The sequence below is a fragment of the Petaurus breviceps genome, unplaced genomic scaffold (assembly GCF_028583685.1).
Source record: "Petaurus breviceps papuanus isolate PSGF00001 unplaced genomic scaffold, PetGlider_PUasm1.0 216, whole genome shotgun sequence".
Taxonomy (NCBI): Eukaryota; Metazoa; Chordata; class Mammalia; order Diprotodontia; family Petauridae; genus Petaurus; species Petaurus breviceps.
Window position 1 is genome coordinate 8411121 of NW_027185867.1, and position 17011 is coordinate 8428131.

Genomic DNA, 17011 nt, shown 5'->3' on the forward strand with positions numbered 1-17011 from the left:
GAAGGAAGGAAGGAAGGAAGGAAGGAAGGAAGGAAGGAAGGAAGGAAAGACTTTTTTTTGGTGCTCTAAGAAAATTTGAGGAGAGGGTGCTGAAAGCTGAGAAGATTAGAGAAGACTATACCTGAGCTGATCCTTCAAGGAAGATAAGGATTCTGAAATGCCAAGATGTGTGTGTGGGAGGTAGGAGGTGCATTAAAGGCATGGGGATTGGCATGTGTGCCTGCACGGAGGTGGGAGACTCACTGCATGAGAAGGGGCCTAAACAAGGCTGGAAAGGTAGGTTGAAGTCATATTGTAGGACCCTGAATGTCAGGCTAAGGAATATATATTTTGTCCCAGAGGTGAGAGGAAGCCACTTGAGGGGTTTTGTACAAGGTAGTGACATGGTCAGACTTGGACCTTAGGAAGATAATTCTAGCAGCTGCATAAAGAATGAATTGCAGAAAGGAGTAAGTGGAGGCAGGAAAACTTAACAAAAACAAGTCTAAATGAGAGTCAATGAGGTCCTGAACAGGGGTGGTAGTTTCTTGAGTGGCAGGAAGGAGACATATATTTGTCTCCTTATATGTCACTTATATTAGTGACATGGAAAAAACAGAGTCAATAACATTTGGTAATGGAATCAAATATTAAGGGCAAGGGAGAGGGATGAGTGAAAGATGAGTCCTCAGATATGGTAAGCTGGCATTTATACAGTGATTCAAGGTTTGAAAAATGCTTCACAAATATCTCATTTTAACCTCACAATAACCCTGGGAGGTAGATGCTATTATTATCCCCACTTTAAAGATGCAGACAAAATCTGAATAGCATTCTTCTTGACAAAGAAAAAAGAAGCAAAATAAGAGTGGAGTAGTTCTGAATTCTCTCCACCATCTGTTTATCATCATGTGTTCAATTATCACCTCTGTGCAGCTGATTCCCAAATCTTTATATTCAGCCCTAATCTCTATCCTGAACACCAGGCCACATTACCAACTGTTTGCATCACATTTCCACCTGGATGTCTCAAAGGCATCTCAAACTCAACATGTCCAAAACTCATTCTGTTTGTCCAACATTCATCCCTCCACCAAACACCCCTGTTTCTAGTGAAGGCACCACCATTCTTCCATTTAGCTGGATTCACAACTTTGGAATCATCCTCAACCCTTCCCTCTCCCTGACCTAATCAGTGGCCAGGTCTTACAGATTCTCCTTCCATAGCATCCCTACTATCTGACCCTCCCTTCACTCCTACAGGGCACACCCCAGTCCAGCCCCTCATCACCCAGACTATTGCAGCAGCCTCCTAACAGGTGGTCCTGCTTCTGTCTCTCCCCTCTCCTATCTATTCTCCACAAAACTGACAAATTGATAATCCTAAAACACAGATCTGACCATGTCACTGCCCTTCTCAAAAATCTTCAGCAGCAGCAATTTATGGCCTCTAGGACAAAATTTTCAAATCCTCAGCCTGACATCTTAAGCCCTCCACTCTGGCTCTCACCTTCATGCATTCTCCAATTCAGGTAAATTAGCAAGTCTTCACGCATGACATTCTATCCTCAACCTCTTTCATTTGCACAGATGGTTCCTCATGCCCAGTGGACTCCAAAAAGTCTCTACCCCTTAGAAGCAGCACAGCTCAGGTGCCATCTCCAACTCAAGTCTTTTCTTGGCCTCCCTCCCTTTCTACCCCACCAACTGTTAGTGTTCTCTCTCTTTCCTAAAATTATTTTACATTTACTTGTCTATGTAAATATAAATTCCCCTAGTAGAATATAAACTCTTTGAAGACAGGGGCTGCTTCATTTTTAATATCTCTCGACCCTAGAACAGTACCCATAATAGGCACATGATAAATGTTGAACTGAATGCCACTCTTTGAATTCATCCCCTATTCCCTGACCTTACTTCTATCCTCAGATCTGTATTGTTTGATATATCCACATGGGTTTTTTCAAATTACTTCTTTCTTTTTGTTTAATCAATTTTTTTTTCTGATTGTTTCATCAGAATACCATTCTCAGGAGCTTCTCATCCTAAAGTTATCTTGCCTGTTGAATTTTATGCCATGGGCCAGTGTGTTGATTTCTTTTATTTACCTATATTTCTTCATTACAAGATAGGATTCTATTAATGGTGGTGATGGGGCAGCTAGGTGGTGAAGTAGATAGAGGGCTGGAACTGGAGTTAGGCAGACTCATTGTCCTGAGTTCAAATCACTCCTCAGACACTTCCTAGCTGTGTGACCCTGGGCAAAGCACATAACCCTGTTTGCTTCAGTTTCCTTTTCTGTAAAATGAGCTGGAGAAAGAAATGGCAAACCACTCCAGCATCTTTGCCAAGAAAACCCTAAATGGGATCACAAAGAGTCAGTCAAGACTGAAAGTGACTGAACAACAAACAAAAATCACCAGGAAGTGACAGTCATGCTTTAAAATGAGCAGCCAATAAATCATTTCAAAAAAATAAAATGAAGACCATTCGAACACCTTCTAATTCTAAGTCCTTTGAGGAGAGAACCTAACACAGAGGTTCTACTGATTTCTTTAGGTCAGTCACTAAATTTGTCTTAATCCTCAAGTATTTAATAAAGATGATTAAAAACTTAAAAAAAATAGGTCCGAGGATCCAAGGATCCCAGGAGTTGTTCTTAAAATAGTTTCTCCCAAATTCTAAGGTATGATTTAGATCATGATCTGCATTTTTTCTTCATCTATTACAGAAGATGAAGTGGTCACTTGCCCCTTTTGAAAAATTAAGATTGGAAGGTGGGTTCAAACCCCAGCATACACACTTATTACATGTATTCATGTCCAATCCACTTCACCTCTTTGAAACTTGGTTTCTTCACCTCTAACATGAATGTACAACTATTTGGGCTACCTACCTAGAAGGGTTGTTATAAGGAAAGTGCTTTTCCTTAAAGTACCTCATAATTTTGAGGTATTATCATTTCTTGTTTTTTCCCCTCCCTTTTTTCCTCCATCCCTTTCTTTTCCTAAATGCCATTCCCAGAGTTCCCTCTTCCAGGTCTTGATGCTCCCTCAAAGCTCTACTTTATCCTATATGTGAAGCAAACATTCCTCTGAACATTGTGGTGCTTCCGACAAAGCCCAGAACTGGGCTGTGGATTCCTGCAGTATTCCTTTATTTCAATGGGTTTTAGTTTCCTTATCTGTAAAATTAGGCAGTTGGACTAAATGATCTCAAAGGTCTCTTGCAGCTTGTATATGCTAGGATTTTATGACTCAAGCTGTCAGGAAGAGGCACTATTATAAGAGAACATTGGGCCTTCTACACTGCTATATAGTATTTGTCTAGATAGCAGGGATAGAAATGACTGAGGAAAGTGTATCAATAGATCATTCATTTAAACTTGGATAAAATGTACCATTACATTTAAATTGTTTTCACCTAATCCAGTCCTGGTTTTTCATACGTGTTAATGATTGTGTTCGTGGAAGGAGGGAACCCCGAGTGAACAACTGTCCTTATATAGATTTCATCATCCCCAGGGGCAGAGAAAAGAATCTTGTGGAAGGAATCTGAGGTGACACTTGAGTTTTATTCTACTAGGTGGAGAAATTAACAATAAGCAACAGACTTTAACAGAAACTTCAGGGCTTTCTTCCAAATCAAACTCTTGTTCTGCTCCCTAAAATTTAGTACTGAATTGTAGAGCAAGTCCTGAGTCTGTTTCCTTCAGGGTCTTAACTGTGGAAAAATTGCCACATAGTTACCCTAAGGGTCTCTCTTTAGGTAAGGGGGGGGGGGGTTGCATCAGAAGAGTTGATGAGCAAAAGCTGTCATTACTCTCCTGGAAATGGGATCTCCTCTCTAGAGGAGATTTATTGTACGCTAGCCAGAGCCCATTCAACATTAAAGGATTTGTAAAGCAGGCCATGAGTTCAAAGCATATTTGGGAGACATTCAGAGTAATCATCATCATGATAATATGATATTTATATCTCATTTTAAGGTGTGCGAAGCATTTTACATACACAATCTCATTTGAACTTCACAACAATCCTGCAAGGTGGCGCTACAGTTATTATCTCCATTTTACAGATGAGAAAAATCTACCAAGAGTCTAAGTGACTTGCAAGTGGCCCCACAGCTATTAAGTATGAGAGGCAGCATCTGAACCCAGGCCTTTTTAACTCTAAGTCCAGAACTCTTTCTCATATGCCAAATTGGGAAAGGAGATTTGAAACCTTTGTTTAGGGATGGTGAGCCACTATAGTGAAAGGGAAAAAAAGTGGCACTCAGAATAGGCAAAGCATGGTTGAAAGTTTTAGAACAAATTAGAATGGAAGTTAAGAAATAATGTTGGGGATGGGGCAGCTAGGTGGTGCAGTGGAGTCAGGAGGAACTGAATTCAAATTCGACCTCAGACACTTAACACAAAACTAGCCATGTGACCTTGAGCAAGTCACTTAACCCCAATTGCCCTGCCTTCCTTCCTCCAAAAAGCAAAAAACAAAAAAATTAGGTTGGGGAAGTCAAAAAAGGAATGACATATAGATTTGGGAAAAACTTTCTTGTTGCCATTAACCTTCTGTGTGACCTTGGATAAATCATGTTATCCTTTCTGAACTTCGGTTTATTTATAAAATAAGGGTTCGAGGCTAGACCAATTTTTCAAAAGTTGGGAGGGGGGAATGATCTGCAATACAAATATATGCAGGTCACATGAAATTAATAATATGATTATTTACATCCAGCTTCAGTTATAATTATTAATTAATTAATCCAGGTCTAGAGGTGTGACATCTGGTGGTAACCAGACAGTTGGTCACTACTGACTCACTAATTCATGTATATTAGCTAATTATATGACTAGAATTCTATGCATTCTAAGTTATTTAGCTAAACTGATTAGATCTGAGCAAGAGCTGGAAAAGATTATGTTATCTGTTCAATCTTGGACAAAACACTTAAACTCTCTTGGCCTCCATTTCCTACTCTTAAAAATCTAAGAGTTAAACTAGATGACCTCTAAGGTTTGGTTCTAAATTATAGGACCATGTGTTCTCTTTAGACTTCATAAGTCAGAAATAGCTGGAGATCCTTTGATCATATGGAAATTATTAAGAGAATTACTATTCTCTTTATCATATTTTACATCTCTGAAAAGTTGAAGCCCAGAATTGTATATCACCGCTGATATTCAGGCCAAGAATGAAACCACTAGATTAGTCCATGAAACGTAGCAGGACACATGCCTATCTGCCTTGAGTTTATGACATTGGTATTTCAATAAGTCATCTTTCTAGATCAGGGATTCAAAACCTTTTTAATATCATGGAACCCTTTGACAATCTAGTCAAACTTTTGGAACTCTTCTCAAAATAATGTTTCTAAATGCATGAAATGCATAGGATCACAAAGGGGAACAATTATATTAAAATGCACTTGTGAATATTTTTTAAAGCAAGTTCATGAACCTCAGATTAAGAACTCATGTTCTAGATTTTCCTATGGAACCAGATAAGATTGGAAGCCACAAAAGGACAGGTCACTATAAGATTCTTGGTAACAGAATCATGTCTGCACGTGTATAACCTATATCAGATTGTGTGCTATCTTGGAGAAGGGGATGGGAGGGAGTGAGAAAAAATTTGAAACTCAAAATCTTATAAAAAATGAATGTTGAAAACTTCAAAAAAAAAAAAGAAAGTCTTGAACAAGAGACAAGCAGATTCTATTCAATAAACATGTACTAAGGGTCTATTATGTGCAGGGTGATAAAGAGATCTGTCCGAGACCCTTTCATAAGGGGTTGTGGGGGACAAAGGAGAGTATACATAAAAATAAATGTTATACAAGGGAAAATCTAATAATTATAAAGGGAATATAGGCAAAGTGCTACCAGACCTTTAAAGAGAATGGGTTTCAACTACAAGAGGATTCAGAGAAGATTTCGTGGAAGAAGTAATAATTGAGTTGGACCTTGAATAAAAGGAGTCATTTCAAGCAAATGGAGATGAGAAAAAAGAATCCATCACAGATATGGGGAACAGCATGATAAAGGGTATGGAAACAAGAGAGGGCAGAATGAAAGAGGGAAATTAAAGCATCAATCAACAGGTATTGATTAAAAATTTGTTGCTGTTCAATTGTTTCACATTCTTTATGACCCCATTTGGGGTTTTCTTGGCAAAGATACTGGAGGTTTGCCAATTCCTTTTGCCAGCTCATTTTACAGGTGAGAAACTGAGGCAAACAGGATAAAGTGACTTGCCCAGGGTCACACAGCTAGTAGTGTCTGAGGCCAGATTTGAACTCAGGAAGATGAGTCTTCCTGACACGAGGCCTGGCACTGCAATATCTTGCTAACCCTATTAAAAGCTCACTAGTTGTTTTACTAAAGCACAGAGTATGGAAAGTAAAGGATATAAGATAAGGCTAAACAGGTAGATTGGTCAATGAAGTAAATCAATGAAATGAATGAATGAAATACTATTTATTAAGTGCTTATTATATGCCAATCACTGCTAAATGGTAGGGTTATAAATAGAAAATAAATGCAGTCAGTCCCTGTTTTCAAAGAGCTTGCATTCTAATGAAGGAGATAATACATTTGTTGTCTTGCAATTTCAACTGCAAGTCATATGGTCTTTTGGTCCTTAGGAGACCTACCCTTGTTCCCCAACACTCTCCCACAGAGCCTTCTCCCGATGCTGAGTAAGCTCCTCTGGGCACCTCAGGGTAATTATAGCCTACCTGTGATACCACAAGTGCCAATGGAGAAATTCCATCCTCCCATACCCACTCCTTGCCCAACACCCAGATCACCTCCTGACTATGGCAGGGGCTCCTTGATGGACAAACTCTATAATCAAGGGCAGTGACCAGTGAGTGAGAGCCTTACCCATCTTAACAGATCAACAGGTATAGCTGAGTTGTGCCTACATTTAGGATCTCATCACATTTTCTTTACCCCCAAACTCAGTGCTCTTCTGAATTTCACTATTTCTATCCATCCTTCCAGTCCCCCAGGTTCACAATATCAATGTCATCTTCAACTCCTCTTATACTTCACATACCCAGTCAGTTGCCAAATCTTGCCCCTTCTACCTCCACCATACCTCTTACATCTCTCCCCTTCTTTCTGCCCACACAGCCACCACTCTGGTTAAACCTCTAATCACTTCTCACCTTAACTGTTGCAATAGCCCTCCAAATGCTCTCCCTGCCAAAGACTCTATTCAATCTGATCTATCTTAGGCAGAGCTGCTAAAGTGATTTCCTGAAAGAGTAGTTCCGACCACGTCACTACACTTCTTAGCAAACACCTATGGCTCCCTGTTGCCTTTTAAATATTATTTCATCTTACTCTCAGTCTCTTTAAATTTCTGCTTTGGGGTAAGCTTTATAATGTACATAATTATTAGTTTAGTAGTACATTCATGTAATTTATAAATAGGTAAATACACACATAAATATACACATATTGGGAGTACATGCTTAAATTTTCTTAAATGATAGTGTGCAGGATAAAAAAAAAGTTTTGAGATCATTGGACTAGAAGTGCAGAATGAGACATACATTTTCAGACATAAGCAACATGTTGATTTTGTTTTGCCTGACTATACTCATTTGCTACAAGGAAGAGCTTTTATTTATTGGGGGGTGGGATGAGTTAATAGTGGTCATAGGGTAACATGTGAAATTAAAAAGTATTAATAAACATTAAAAAATTCACATGAAGAAAAGAAAAAAGCTCAGAAAGGAATACAAATAGGGCAATGTACTATCTTATAACTAATAGTAAATTATATTATAACATTTAATATGCACTTTTTAAAAAGCAATCTGTACAGTTCATGGTATCTTGTAAAAAAAAATCTCTTGTTTTCCTCTGAAATGTCTGTTGATATTTAAGTTCATAATCAAAAAGAGAAAAAACTTAAGTTGGTTGGTACCTGATTATGATGGGCTTTGAATAGCATGATCGGGTAGTTGCTTACCAAATAAACAAGAATGATTGGAAAGCTAATACTAGAGTGAAAAGGCAAGAGCCATGAAGGAATGGGTTCTCTTATTAAAAAGTCAGAAGGAGCAGAGAATTTGAAGAAACAAGAACTAGAAGGATCCATTGGTTACCATAATCATGCATGTTCACTGATTAACTTCACCTGTCTCCTCATATGTCATTGGATATATGGGGGGTGGTTGGTCATACATCCTAAACAGCTGATTTTCATAGCCCCCCTTTCTAGACCACTTGATGAAATCACCAAAGGGCTGGTAACAGAAACATGGTATTAATGTTGTTCAGTGGTATATATACACACATTTACATGGTTTCCCCTTTATAAACTGTGAAGAACTTATCTTTGATGGAATTTGAGAACAACTGGCTAGCAGCAAATCAAGGATGGGTTAAACTCTTCCTGGCTATTAAAAAAGTAGCCTCATTCTCTAGGGAAGGGCAACTGAGGACAAAACAAGAAGAAAAGGGTAGGGGGCTCCCCATAGTGCCACAGATGCCTTGGTTACCTGTTGCCTCTGTATACATTGCTCTCAGTGTACCTTATAGGCATGTACTCATTTTCCCCATTGATGTTGTGATATCATGAGAGGATGTGTCCCAGGATTATAATGGGAACACTTTGGAGCAATCATTCTTACTATACAGCCTCAGTTTAAAAAAAACAAACAAACAGCCCTCTGCTGCTAACTAATTATTAAAGGTAAACAGAAAGGTGAAGGTTTATGAACTATTCGGTTATTCCTTCTACATTGCTGGGGTTTGGGACACAGCACCCTCGCAATCTGGAAAATTCCTGTAAAATTTTTGGCCTTCCCTTTGTGCCAGAGAAGATGTCTGAATTTTTTTTTCTTTTTTGTTTTTTTCTTTATCATAAAATTTCAGTTAAGTATTTGGTCATAAGCTCCATGTCTGCTAGCCTTCACATGTCCTCTGTGGCTTCTGCAAAACTTCCCAAAAATTGCCATTTAATTTCTTATGCCAACCTGTGATACATGAAAACTGAGGTGGGGAAAATCATGATGTGGAAGGGATAACTAGTTTTAGGAGTTTAGACCCACAAAGTACCTTGAAACTGGTGTAGTGGTCACCCTCTGAGGACCCAGCCTGTAAATTGGGGAGATATCCTTCAGATCTGTCATTACTTATAAAGCAAATATCCCATTACATTATACCATTAAAAATAATGCTGCTCCATGTATAACCTATATCGAATTGCTTGCCTTCTCAATAAGGCGGGAGGAAAAGAAAGGAAGAAGAGAATCTGAAACTCAAAATTTTAAAAGGCAAATGTTTAAAAGTTTTACACTGAATTGAAAAAATAAAATATTTAAAGTGGGAAAAAAAACAAATAAATAAACAATGCTGCTATGAATGTTTTTGTATGGACAAGTCCTTCTCCCCCTCCCTCCCCTTCTCCCCCAATGATACCTTTAGGGTAATCCTAGAAGTGGAACCTCTGGGTTAAAGTATATGACTAATTTTGTAGCCATATTACTTTCCAAAAAGAATGCACCAATTCAAGATCCCACCTGCAGATACTAGTAAGTGCCTGTTTCTCTACAGCCCCTCCAGTAAAGTGGTTATCAAGGTCCTTTTAATTTGCATTTTCCTGATTAATGTCTAATTCCTTCCCTATCTGACTTTAAATATTTGAACCTAGTTAAATCCAACCAATGTCTTCTCCCTTCTAGACTAAAAAGTCCCAGGGTTTTTTGTTTTGTTTGTTTCATTTTCTGACAAATCCTGGCTGCTCCTCATATTATTCCCCTCATCTAGATGCATGTGCTTCCTAAAATGTGTTGCCCAAAACTGAACTAAGTATTATTCCAAGGGCAGACCTACAAGGACAAGGTGCTTTTTTTTCTTCTCTTTTTTGACAGAGTATTTTTTTTCACCTCTCTTCTTCATTCTAGTATAATGTCCTTCCTACAGCCACTAAGATCTACTCTTCCTTCTGGCCCCAAACTCTCTTCACCTTCCCTAAGGTTCCACTTCCCATCATCTTGACTTTTTTCTTGCCACTGGATTTTGATGACTCTGGAGGAGAAAGTGAGGCTGACAATTTTGCAAAGCTCTGCGTCACTTAAATCCAATTCATTCAAAAGTCAAGGCATCACGATGTCACTGGTCCTCTTCCAGAACAAAGGACAAACAACAGCTTTCAATATGCAGTGGTGCTCAGATTTCCAAATCATCAGCCACGCATTAATAGATCTAGTACCCCACCACAAACTTAGCCATCCCGAGTGTAGCTGTCCGCCAAAGGTCTGAAAACTAATACACCATCCATCTCCTTGATGCACCTCAATCTCAGTGCCTAACTTTGTTCTCTGGGCTCTGCCACTACTGTGGGATTTCTCTTTTTCAGGTCTCATGAAAGTGTGGCTTTGAGAGGTAAAGTAGGAAAAACCTAGGATCATGCAATTTGTAAAAAGCAGCACCTAACCCCTATAGTTTCCCTCCCTTACTACACTGGGGTGAAATTTAATTCTTTGTTTTGGTTCCTTGACTCAGCATTTCTCATCCAAACTCACTCTTCTTAAGGATGCTATATTTTGATTTTCAACTCCAGAGCCAGATTGCTGTTTTTCAAAGATTTCCAGTCAAGTGCAGACCCTGACTGATGCTTTGGAGACTGAGGAATGATTTTCTTCCCCTTGTAGGTTCAGGGAGGGAATATGTGAAAACTGAATCCATTTACACAGTGACTTAAAAGATTTACAAAAAAGCTTTATGTCATTTGACTTCCATGACAAGCCAGTAAAGTAGATAATGTGTTATTACGAATATTTTACAGATGTGGAGATTGAGGTCAGAAAAGTTATGAAACTTGCCTAGGTTCATAGATATGGAAGGGACCTTAGAAATCATCTAGTCTAACCCCTTCTTTACAAATAAGGAAACCAAAGTGCAGGAACTTTGACAGTTTCATGGTCATACAAATATGTAATGGGAATGGGAATTTGAAGATCTTTCCTGACTCTTAATAAGCCTAAGGGAATTTGAAGATCTTCCTGATTTGAAGATTTTCCCTGCCCCCTAATAGGCTGAATTTAATCACATGGAGCCTGTGGTGGGAGAAGTTTGCAGAAGGGTGGAGCAGAGCCCACAGGAAGCTGGGAGTCAGAGCAGTTAAAGCTGGAGAGAGGAGAGGACAAGCCCAGGGAGACAGCTAGGCTTGTGAATGTTTGTTTGTGGAAAGGCTAAAGGCTGATGTGGCTCTCTGCTGTGTTATGGTGTCTTAACTTCTATGTTGCTATGATGGATTCAGTTTCCTGGTGTTGGAATTTGTTTTTCTGGTGTCTGAATAAATGTTTTGTTTCTGTCTTCTACATGGAGAGTCTGTTATATTTTGTAATTGCAAACTATGCTGGCATATTTACAGTTGCTGTCGGTGTTGTGAATATTGTGTGGGTGCTACAAAATACTAAGAAGCAAAGCTGGAATTCTGGATTATTCTAAATCCTTTGAGTTTGCATCCAGTCTTCTTGTTGCTACACCTTCCAGTCTCCCTCCCCCCCCCACAAAAGCCAAGTCTAAGTTCTCTTTTTTTTTTGTCATTTTTTGGCATAGATTAATTTTACTCTAATTTAAATTACTTTTAGGATAAACTACATGGTTAAGACATCTTAGTGTTTGTTGTGCTAAACCTCATGACCATCAACAAAAACAAACATTCAAGCACACAATCACATCCAATGGACATTTATTAGATACCTATATCTGCACGGCAATATAAGACAGAGTACCTGCCCTAAAGAAGATTACATTCTACTGGGGGAATACTCATGTAAATGATCATTTGAAGAGACAGAAAAAAGAAAATAAGAGAGAAGGCAAGAATGAAACAATCATCGAATGCAAAACGGCTATTTATAATTGATTTTTAACACATATGTTAACTTTGACAAGTTAGTAACATCTGCTCTGTTTCCTTTTCTCCTGTGAAATTTCTTCAAAAATATACTTCAGAGTATACTTCAAAAAGCATACTTTTCCAGATTTTGTTGCTGTGATCATCTACAAAATACATGGTTTTACGCACATATTGTTCTAACTCTACTTTCTTGAGGCTGTATCACTTAGCCTTCTTCAAAGCTTAACTCAACTTTTTTTTTAATTTTTGCTTTTTGGAGAGGCAGTTGGGGTTAAGTGACTTGCCCAAGGTCACACAGCTAGTAAGTGATAAGTGTCTGAGGCCACATTTGAACTCAGATCCTCCTGACGCCATGGCCAGTGCTCCACCTAGCCACCCCAACTTATCTCAACTTCTAAGAAAAGTGTTCAAGCCAGACTTTTCAGTTGCTGGTACCCTTTCCCCAACATTTCATATTTATTTTCCATATATCCTGTCTTTAATTATCTGTGCCTCCAATAGAATGTGAGTTCCTTGAAGGTAGGGATTGGATCACTTACATTTTGGGGGGACAGAATTTGGGGGACAGAAAACAGTGCTTGTCTTTTAGTTTTTATTCCTTATTCTCCTTTCCCAGATCATTATCTATGCCATGCCTCCTAACAGAGGGCATGACCCTTTTTCTCTTCCCTCAACATTTTCTCACTGGTAACCTTATCAGCAACCATGGATATAATTACTATCACTATGCAGATAATTCCTAAATCCGAGTCTCTCTCCTGAGCTCTAGTCCCATATCATGAACTGCCTAATAAACATTTCAAACTTGATATACTAGAGATATTATGGACATCTTAAATTCAACACTTCCAGAAATGAACTCATTGTCCTTCCTTCCAAATCTACTCTTTTTCCAAACTCCCTCCTTATTGTCAGAGGCACCACCATCCTTCCAATCCTGAGGTCAGCCTCACTCTCTTCACTCTTACCCCATATAACCAATCAGCTGCCAAATTTTGTTGGGTTTGGTTTTTTTTTTTTTTTTTTGTCATTTTTCTTTTTTTGGAGAGGGTAAGGCAAGGCAATTGGGGTTAAGTGACTTGCCCAAAGTCACACAGCTAATAAGTGTGTCAAGTGTCTGAGGCTGGATTTGAACTCAGGTTCTCCTGACTCCAAGGTTGGTGCTCTATTCACTGCACCACCTACCTGCCCCCAAATCTTGTTATTTCTATCTCCACAACATCTCTTGGATAGTCTCCTTTCTCCCCACCCAACAGTTGAGGTCCTCATTCCTTCCCGCCTGGCCAACTGTAACACACTTTTATTTGGTCTCCCTACCTCAAGTCTCCCAATTCCAATCCATCCTATCAGTCACCAAAATTTTTTTCTAGAGTTTAGTGGGTAAGACAAGGTCCCTACACAATGAACTCTAGAGATTCTCTTCTGAAGAGAATTTAATTCTCAAATACAAACACCTCTGACATTTTAAGCTGTTCAGAACCTGGACCATTCCCATTGTTTTCCTCCACACTCTCTACAATTCCACCATATTGACCTACTCCCCATTCCTGATATAACTCTCCTTCTTCTTCTTCAATCCTTTGCACTGGATGTCCCCCAAACCTAAAATCCTCTCTTTCCTGACCATCACTTTTTGGAATCCCTCGTTTCCTCCAAGACTCTGTTTAAGCGTCAGCTACTGAGGGAAGCTTTTCTTGGTACCCCAGATGTTAGTGCCTTCCCCTCCAAGGTAACCTTATATTTGACATGTGTATGTAGATATCACCTCCTCCACTAAAATATAAATTCCTTGAACACAGGGACTATTTTGCTTTTGTCTTAGTACCCCCAAAGATTTAGCCCAGTACCTGACACACAGTAGGTATTTAATGCTTATTGCCTTAGTGAGGCAGATATTGGCTCAGTGTAGAAAGTGGTATGGTAGAGGGAGTGTTGGGCCTGAAGTCAGGAAGACCTGAGTTCAAATCGGGTCTCAGACATTTGCAAACTTCCAGGCCTGGACAAGTCACTTAACTTCTGTTTGCCTCCAGTTTCCTCAACTGTAAAACAGGGATGATAATAGCACTTCCAGGATTGTTGTGAAGATCAAATAAGATACTATTTATAAAATGCTCAATATACTGCCTGGCACATAGCAGGAATTTACTAAGTCCTTGTTCTGGGGCAGCTAGGTGGCAAAGTGGATAGAGCACAGGTCCTGAAGTCAGGAGGACCTGAGTTCAAATCTGGCCTGTGACCAAACATTTGACACTGATTAGCTGTCACTTACTTGACACACTAGTATGACCCTGGGCAAGTTACTTAACCCCAGTTGCCTCACGCACAAAAAATAAATAAGTGCTTGTTTTCTTCCTTCCCTTTTGGGGGGGAGGAAGAGAAGCAATGTTGGTTACACAGGGTGACACAGTAGTAAGTGTTGAACTCAGGTCCTCCTGACTCCAGGACCAATGCTCTGTCCACTGAACCACTTAACTGCCCCCTCCTTTCTTCATTTTAAAGATCACAATATGGTAACCTCACCAACAAAATGGCTAGAATACCAGACAATATACCCATGGGGCAAAAGAGGAAGGAAGAACAGGAAAAAGAGCAGGATAATACTGCAGAGAGAATTATAATTTTCATATTGATTGATATCATATTATAATGAATATACTAATACATTAGATTTTTCAGAATTGCCTCTTTTGGCTTGTGAGTCAGAAGTTTGAAATGATCACTCAAACTTTGACAATGCTCACAGTCACTGCCTCTGTACCTGAAGTAAAGCGAATCAAAGACTGTAGAACCTGTTCCCGTCAGAGAACTCTGGTCCTGTGACCCTTCGAGTGATGACCCCCAAAGACTTGCACAATGCTGTTCCCACAGAACTTCAGGACACCTGTACCTTAGTATTGTGGGATTTGTGGCTGGGCATGATAAACCACTCTAACCCTACAAATGATTGTAATCCACCTTCCCCCTTCCCTTCCCATCCTAATTTATGTATATAATCTGTCTTCCCGTCAGCAAGGAAGAATTCTGATCAGGAGAATTCCCGATTCATAAATCTGTTCCTCATAATAAAACTAAGTAATAAAAGGGCTATCTGATTACTGGCACTTTGTCTCTGGTCTGCTATTTCGTCATTCTCATATCGGACTGTCTCAGTAAAATCCTGTTAACAATATTAAGTGACTCTGCCCAGTCAGTCAGGGGTAGAAGTAGAGATTACAACTAGTTCAATGGAGTCCCTGCTGATGTAAGGGGAAGGGAGTGCTGCATCTAAGGAGCAATATAGTTCGTAGGGGGAGGCTTAAAGGCAGAGAGGCAATACCAGTAGGAGGGATGAGTACCAGGGGAAAGAAAGCAAAGTGGGAAAGCAATGGGAAACTTGGACGCAAAGAGAGAGGATATTGGGGTGGGGGTGAGAAAGGAATATGTAAGGTCATAGGGACTTTAGAGGTCCATCGCCTTCATTTTATATCTGAGGAAACTGAGACCCAGTGAGGTTAAGTGATTTATCCAAGGTCACGCTGGTAGAAAACAGTAAAACCTAGATTCTAACTAGAATTCTAACTTTTAAACGTGAATCTTAAGGGAAATTCGAAGTCCTAAATTAAAAAAAAAAAAAAAGAAGGCAAATCGAAATACAACACAGAAAGGAACTGGGGCTAAGAACTGACATTGAAGAATGTCAAGTGAAAAGAGATCTGAGGAGTGAAAGTTTGGCCATAGCAGTTCTAAACCAAGCTGCACCGGTAGAGACAAGCTGAGGGCATCACAGCAACAATTACAAAGCCATCTCGTGGATACAGCTTTTAGCTAGGAAAGCCCGTCAACGTGCGAGTGCCCAATACTTCCCAGCATCCCTGCAAGGCGGCTGGGGTTGCTTTATCCCCATTCAGCAAGCAGCAAGGAACCAAGATACCCTGAAAACCACCCGGTTCATCACGGGTAGAGTCCCTGAAAGGGAAGCCAGAAGTTCTGGCCCCTTAGCCCCGGCGGACTGTTCTCTAGGAGTAAAAAAGCAAAGAAAAGGCTGAGCTACCGCCGGGGTGGGGCTAAATACCTGAGGGAAGAAATCGAGTTGTAAGCTAGGTCTAGGCAGGAATTAGCTCTCTATTTCTCTCTTTCCCCAGAGGAGGAAGGGTCAGCGCTCCCGTCCTTCCCACCTAGGCGCACACTTTCCCAGTCCTTTCCCCCCACACTTTATCACACAGCCCCCGCTCCCGGGGCTACTTACTCCTATACAGGGGGTTCCCGTTGATCTCGCCTGATGCCACCAGCTCCAGATATAGAGTCCAGAGTCCCACGAACACCAGGGCAAGCGCCAGCAGCAGCCGGAAGCGCCTTCGCAGAAGCTTGACTGGACGCAGCAGGAGCAGAAGCAGCGCGGGCCGGGGGCTCCCCATGGTGCTGCGCCGTAGCAGCAGCCTCCGCAGCCGCCCGCGCGGACTGCTTCCCACCCAGTCCAAGCCCCCGGGCCCGGCCCAGCGCCCCGGGCGCCCTGAACCCCAGCCCAGCTTCTCAGGACGCCCCGGCCGCCTACCCCGGCAGTACTCCAGCTGGGCTCCAGCTCATGCTCCCGGCGCTAGCCGGAGGACAGCGCTCTGGTGATCTGCTAGGGCCGATCGCCTGCGCTAGTTGTCTCTCCAGGAGCAGTTTGCCGGCTCCTCCCCCGACTGTCCTTAAGCTCAGCTCAGTTTGTCCTCTGCTCTACACACCCTCTCGTCTTCTCCGCCCCCCTGCCCCCAAACACACACTCACAAACACACGGATCCTGAAGGAGGGATTCCCGGGTGCTAGCCCTCCTCTTTTCTCCAAACCACCACCCCCGATTCCTTCCCTTTCCTCTCTCTCCAGCACCTCCCGCCCTACCTGTCCCGCCCCCTGCCCGCCTCCCCTCCCCCCCACTTTGGCACCACTCCCTGCTCCCTGCTTCTACCCGAGTTCACAGGTGGGCTCCGCCCCCGAGAACTTGCTCTGCGGAGGGAGGAAAAGAAATAAAGTCACTCTCTGGCAACCACTGATGGGAGGACCAGAGTTGGAGCGCAGATGGAGGAATGGTGATGGAGGAGGAGAAAAGTTGTGAGGTCAACGAGCTGCACAAGGAAGACTTACACTGTGGCTGGGGGTGGGGAGTGGAGGGCAGCGAGGTTGGTCGC

The 17011-nt window shown here is 41.1% G+C and overlaps 1 protein-coding gene across 2 annotated transcripts in view; it reads right to left on the reverse strand.

Moving 5' to 3' along the window:
* Nucleotides 1-16606, reverse strand: part of B4GALNT3 (beta-1,4-N-acetyl-galactosaminyltransferase 3) — a 173258-nt gene extending 156652 nt beyond the window's left edge. For both annotated transcript variants that reach the window (XM_069094358.1, XM_069094357.1), the window contains exon 1: nucleotides 16090-16606. In XM_069094358.1, the coding sequence (XP_068950459.1) occupies nucleotides 16090-16258 (169 nt within the window). In that variant the 5' untranslated portion in view covers nucleotides 16259-16606. The remainder of the gene's footprint in view (nucleotides 1-16089) is intronic.
* Nucleotides 16607-17011: the final 405 nt, after the last annotated feature.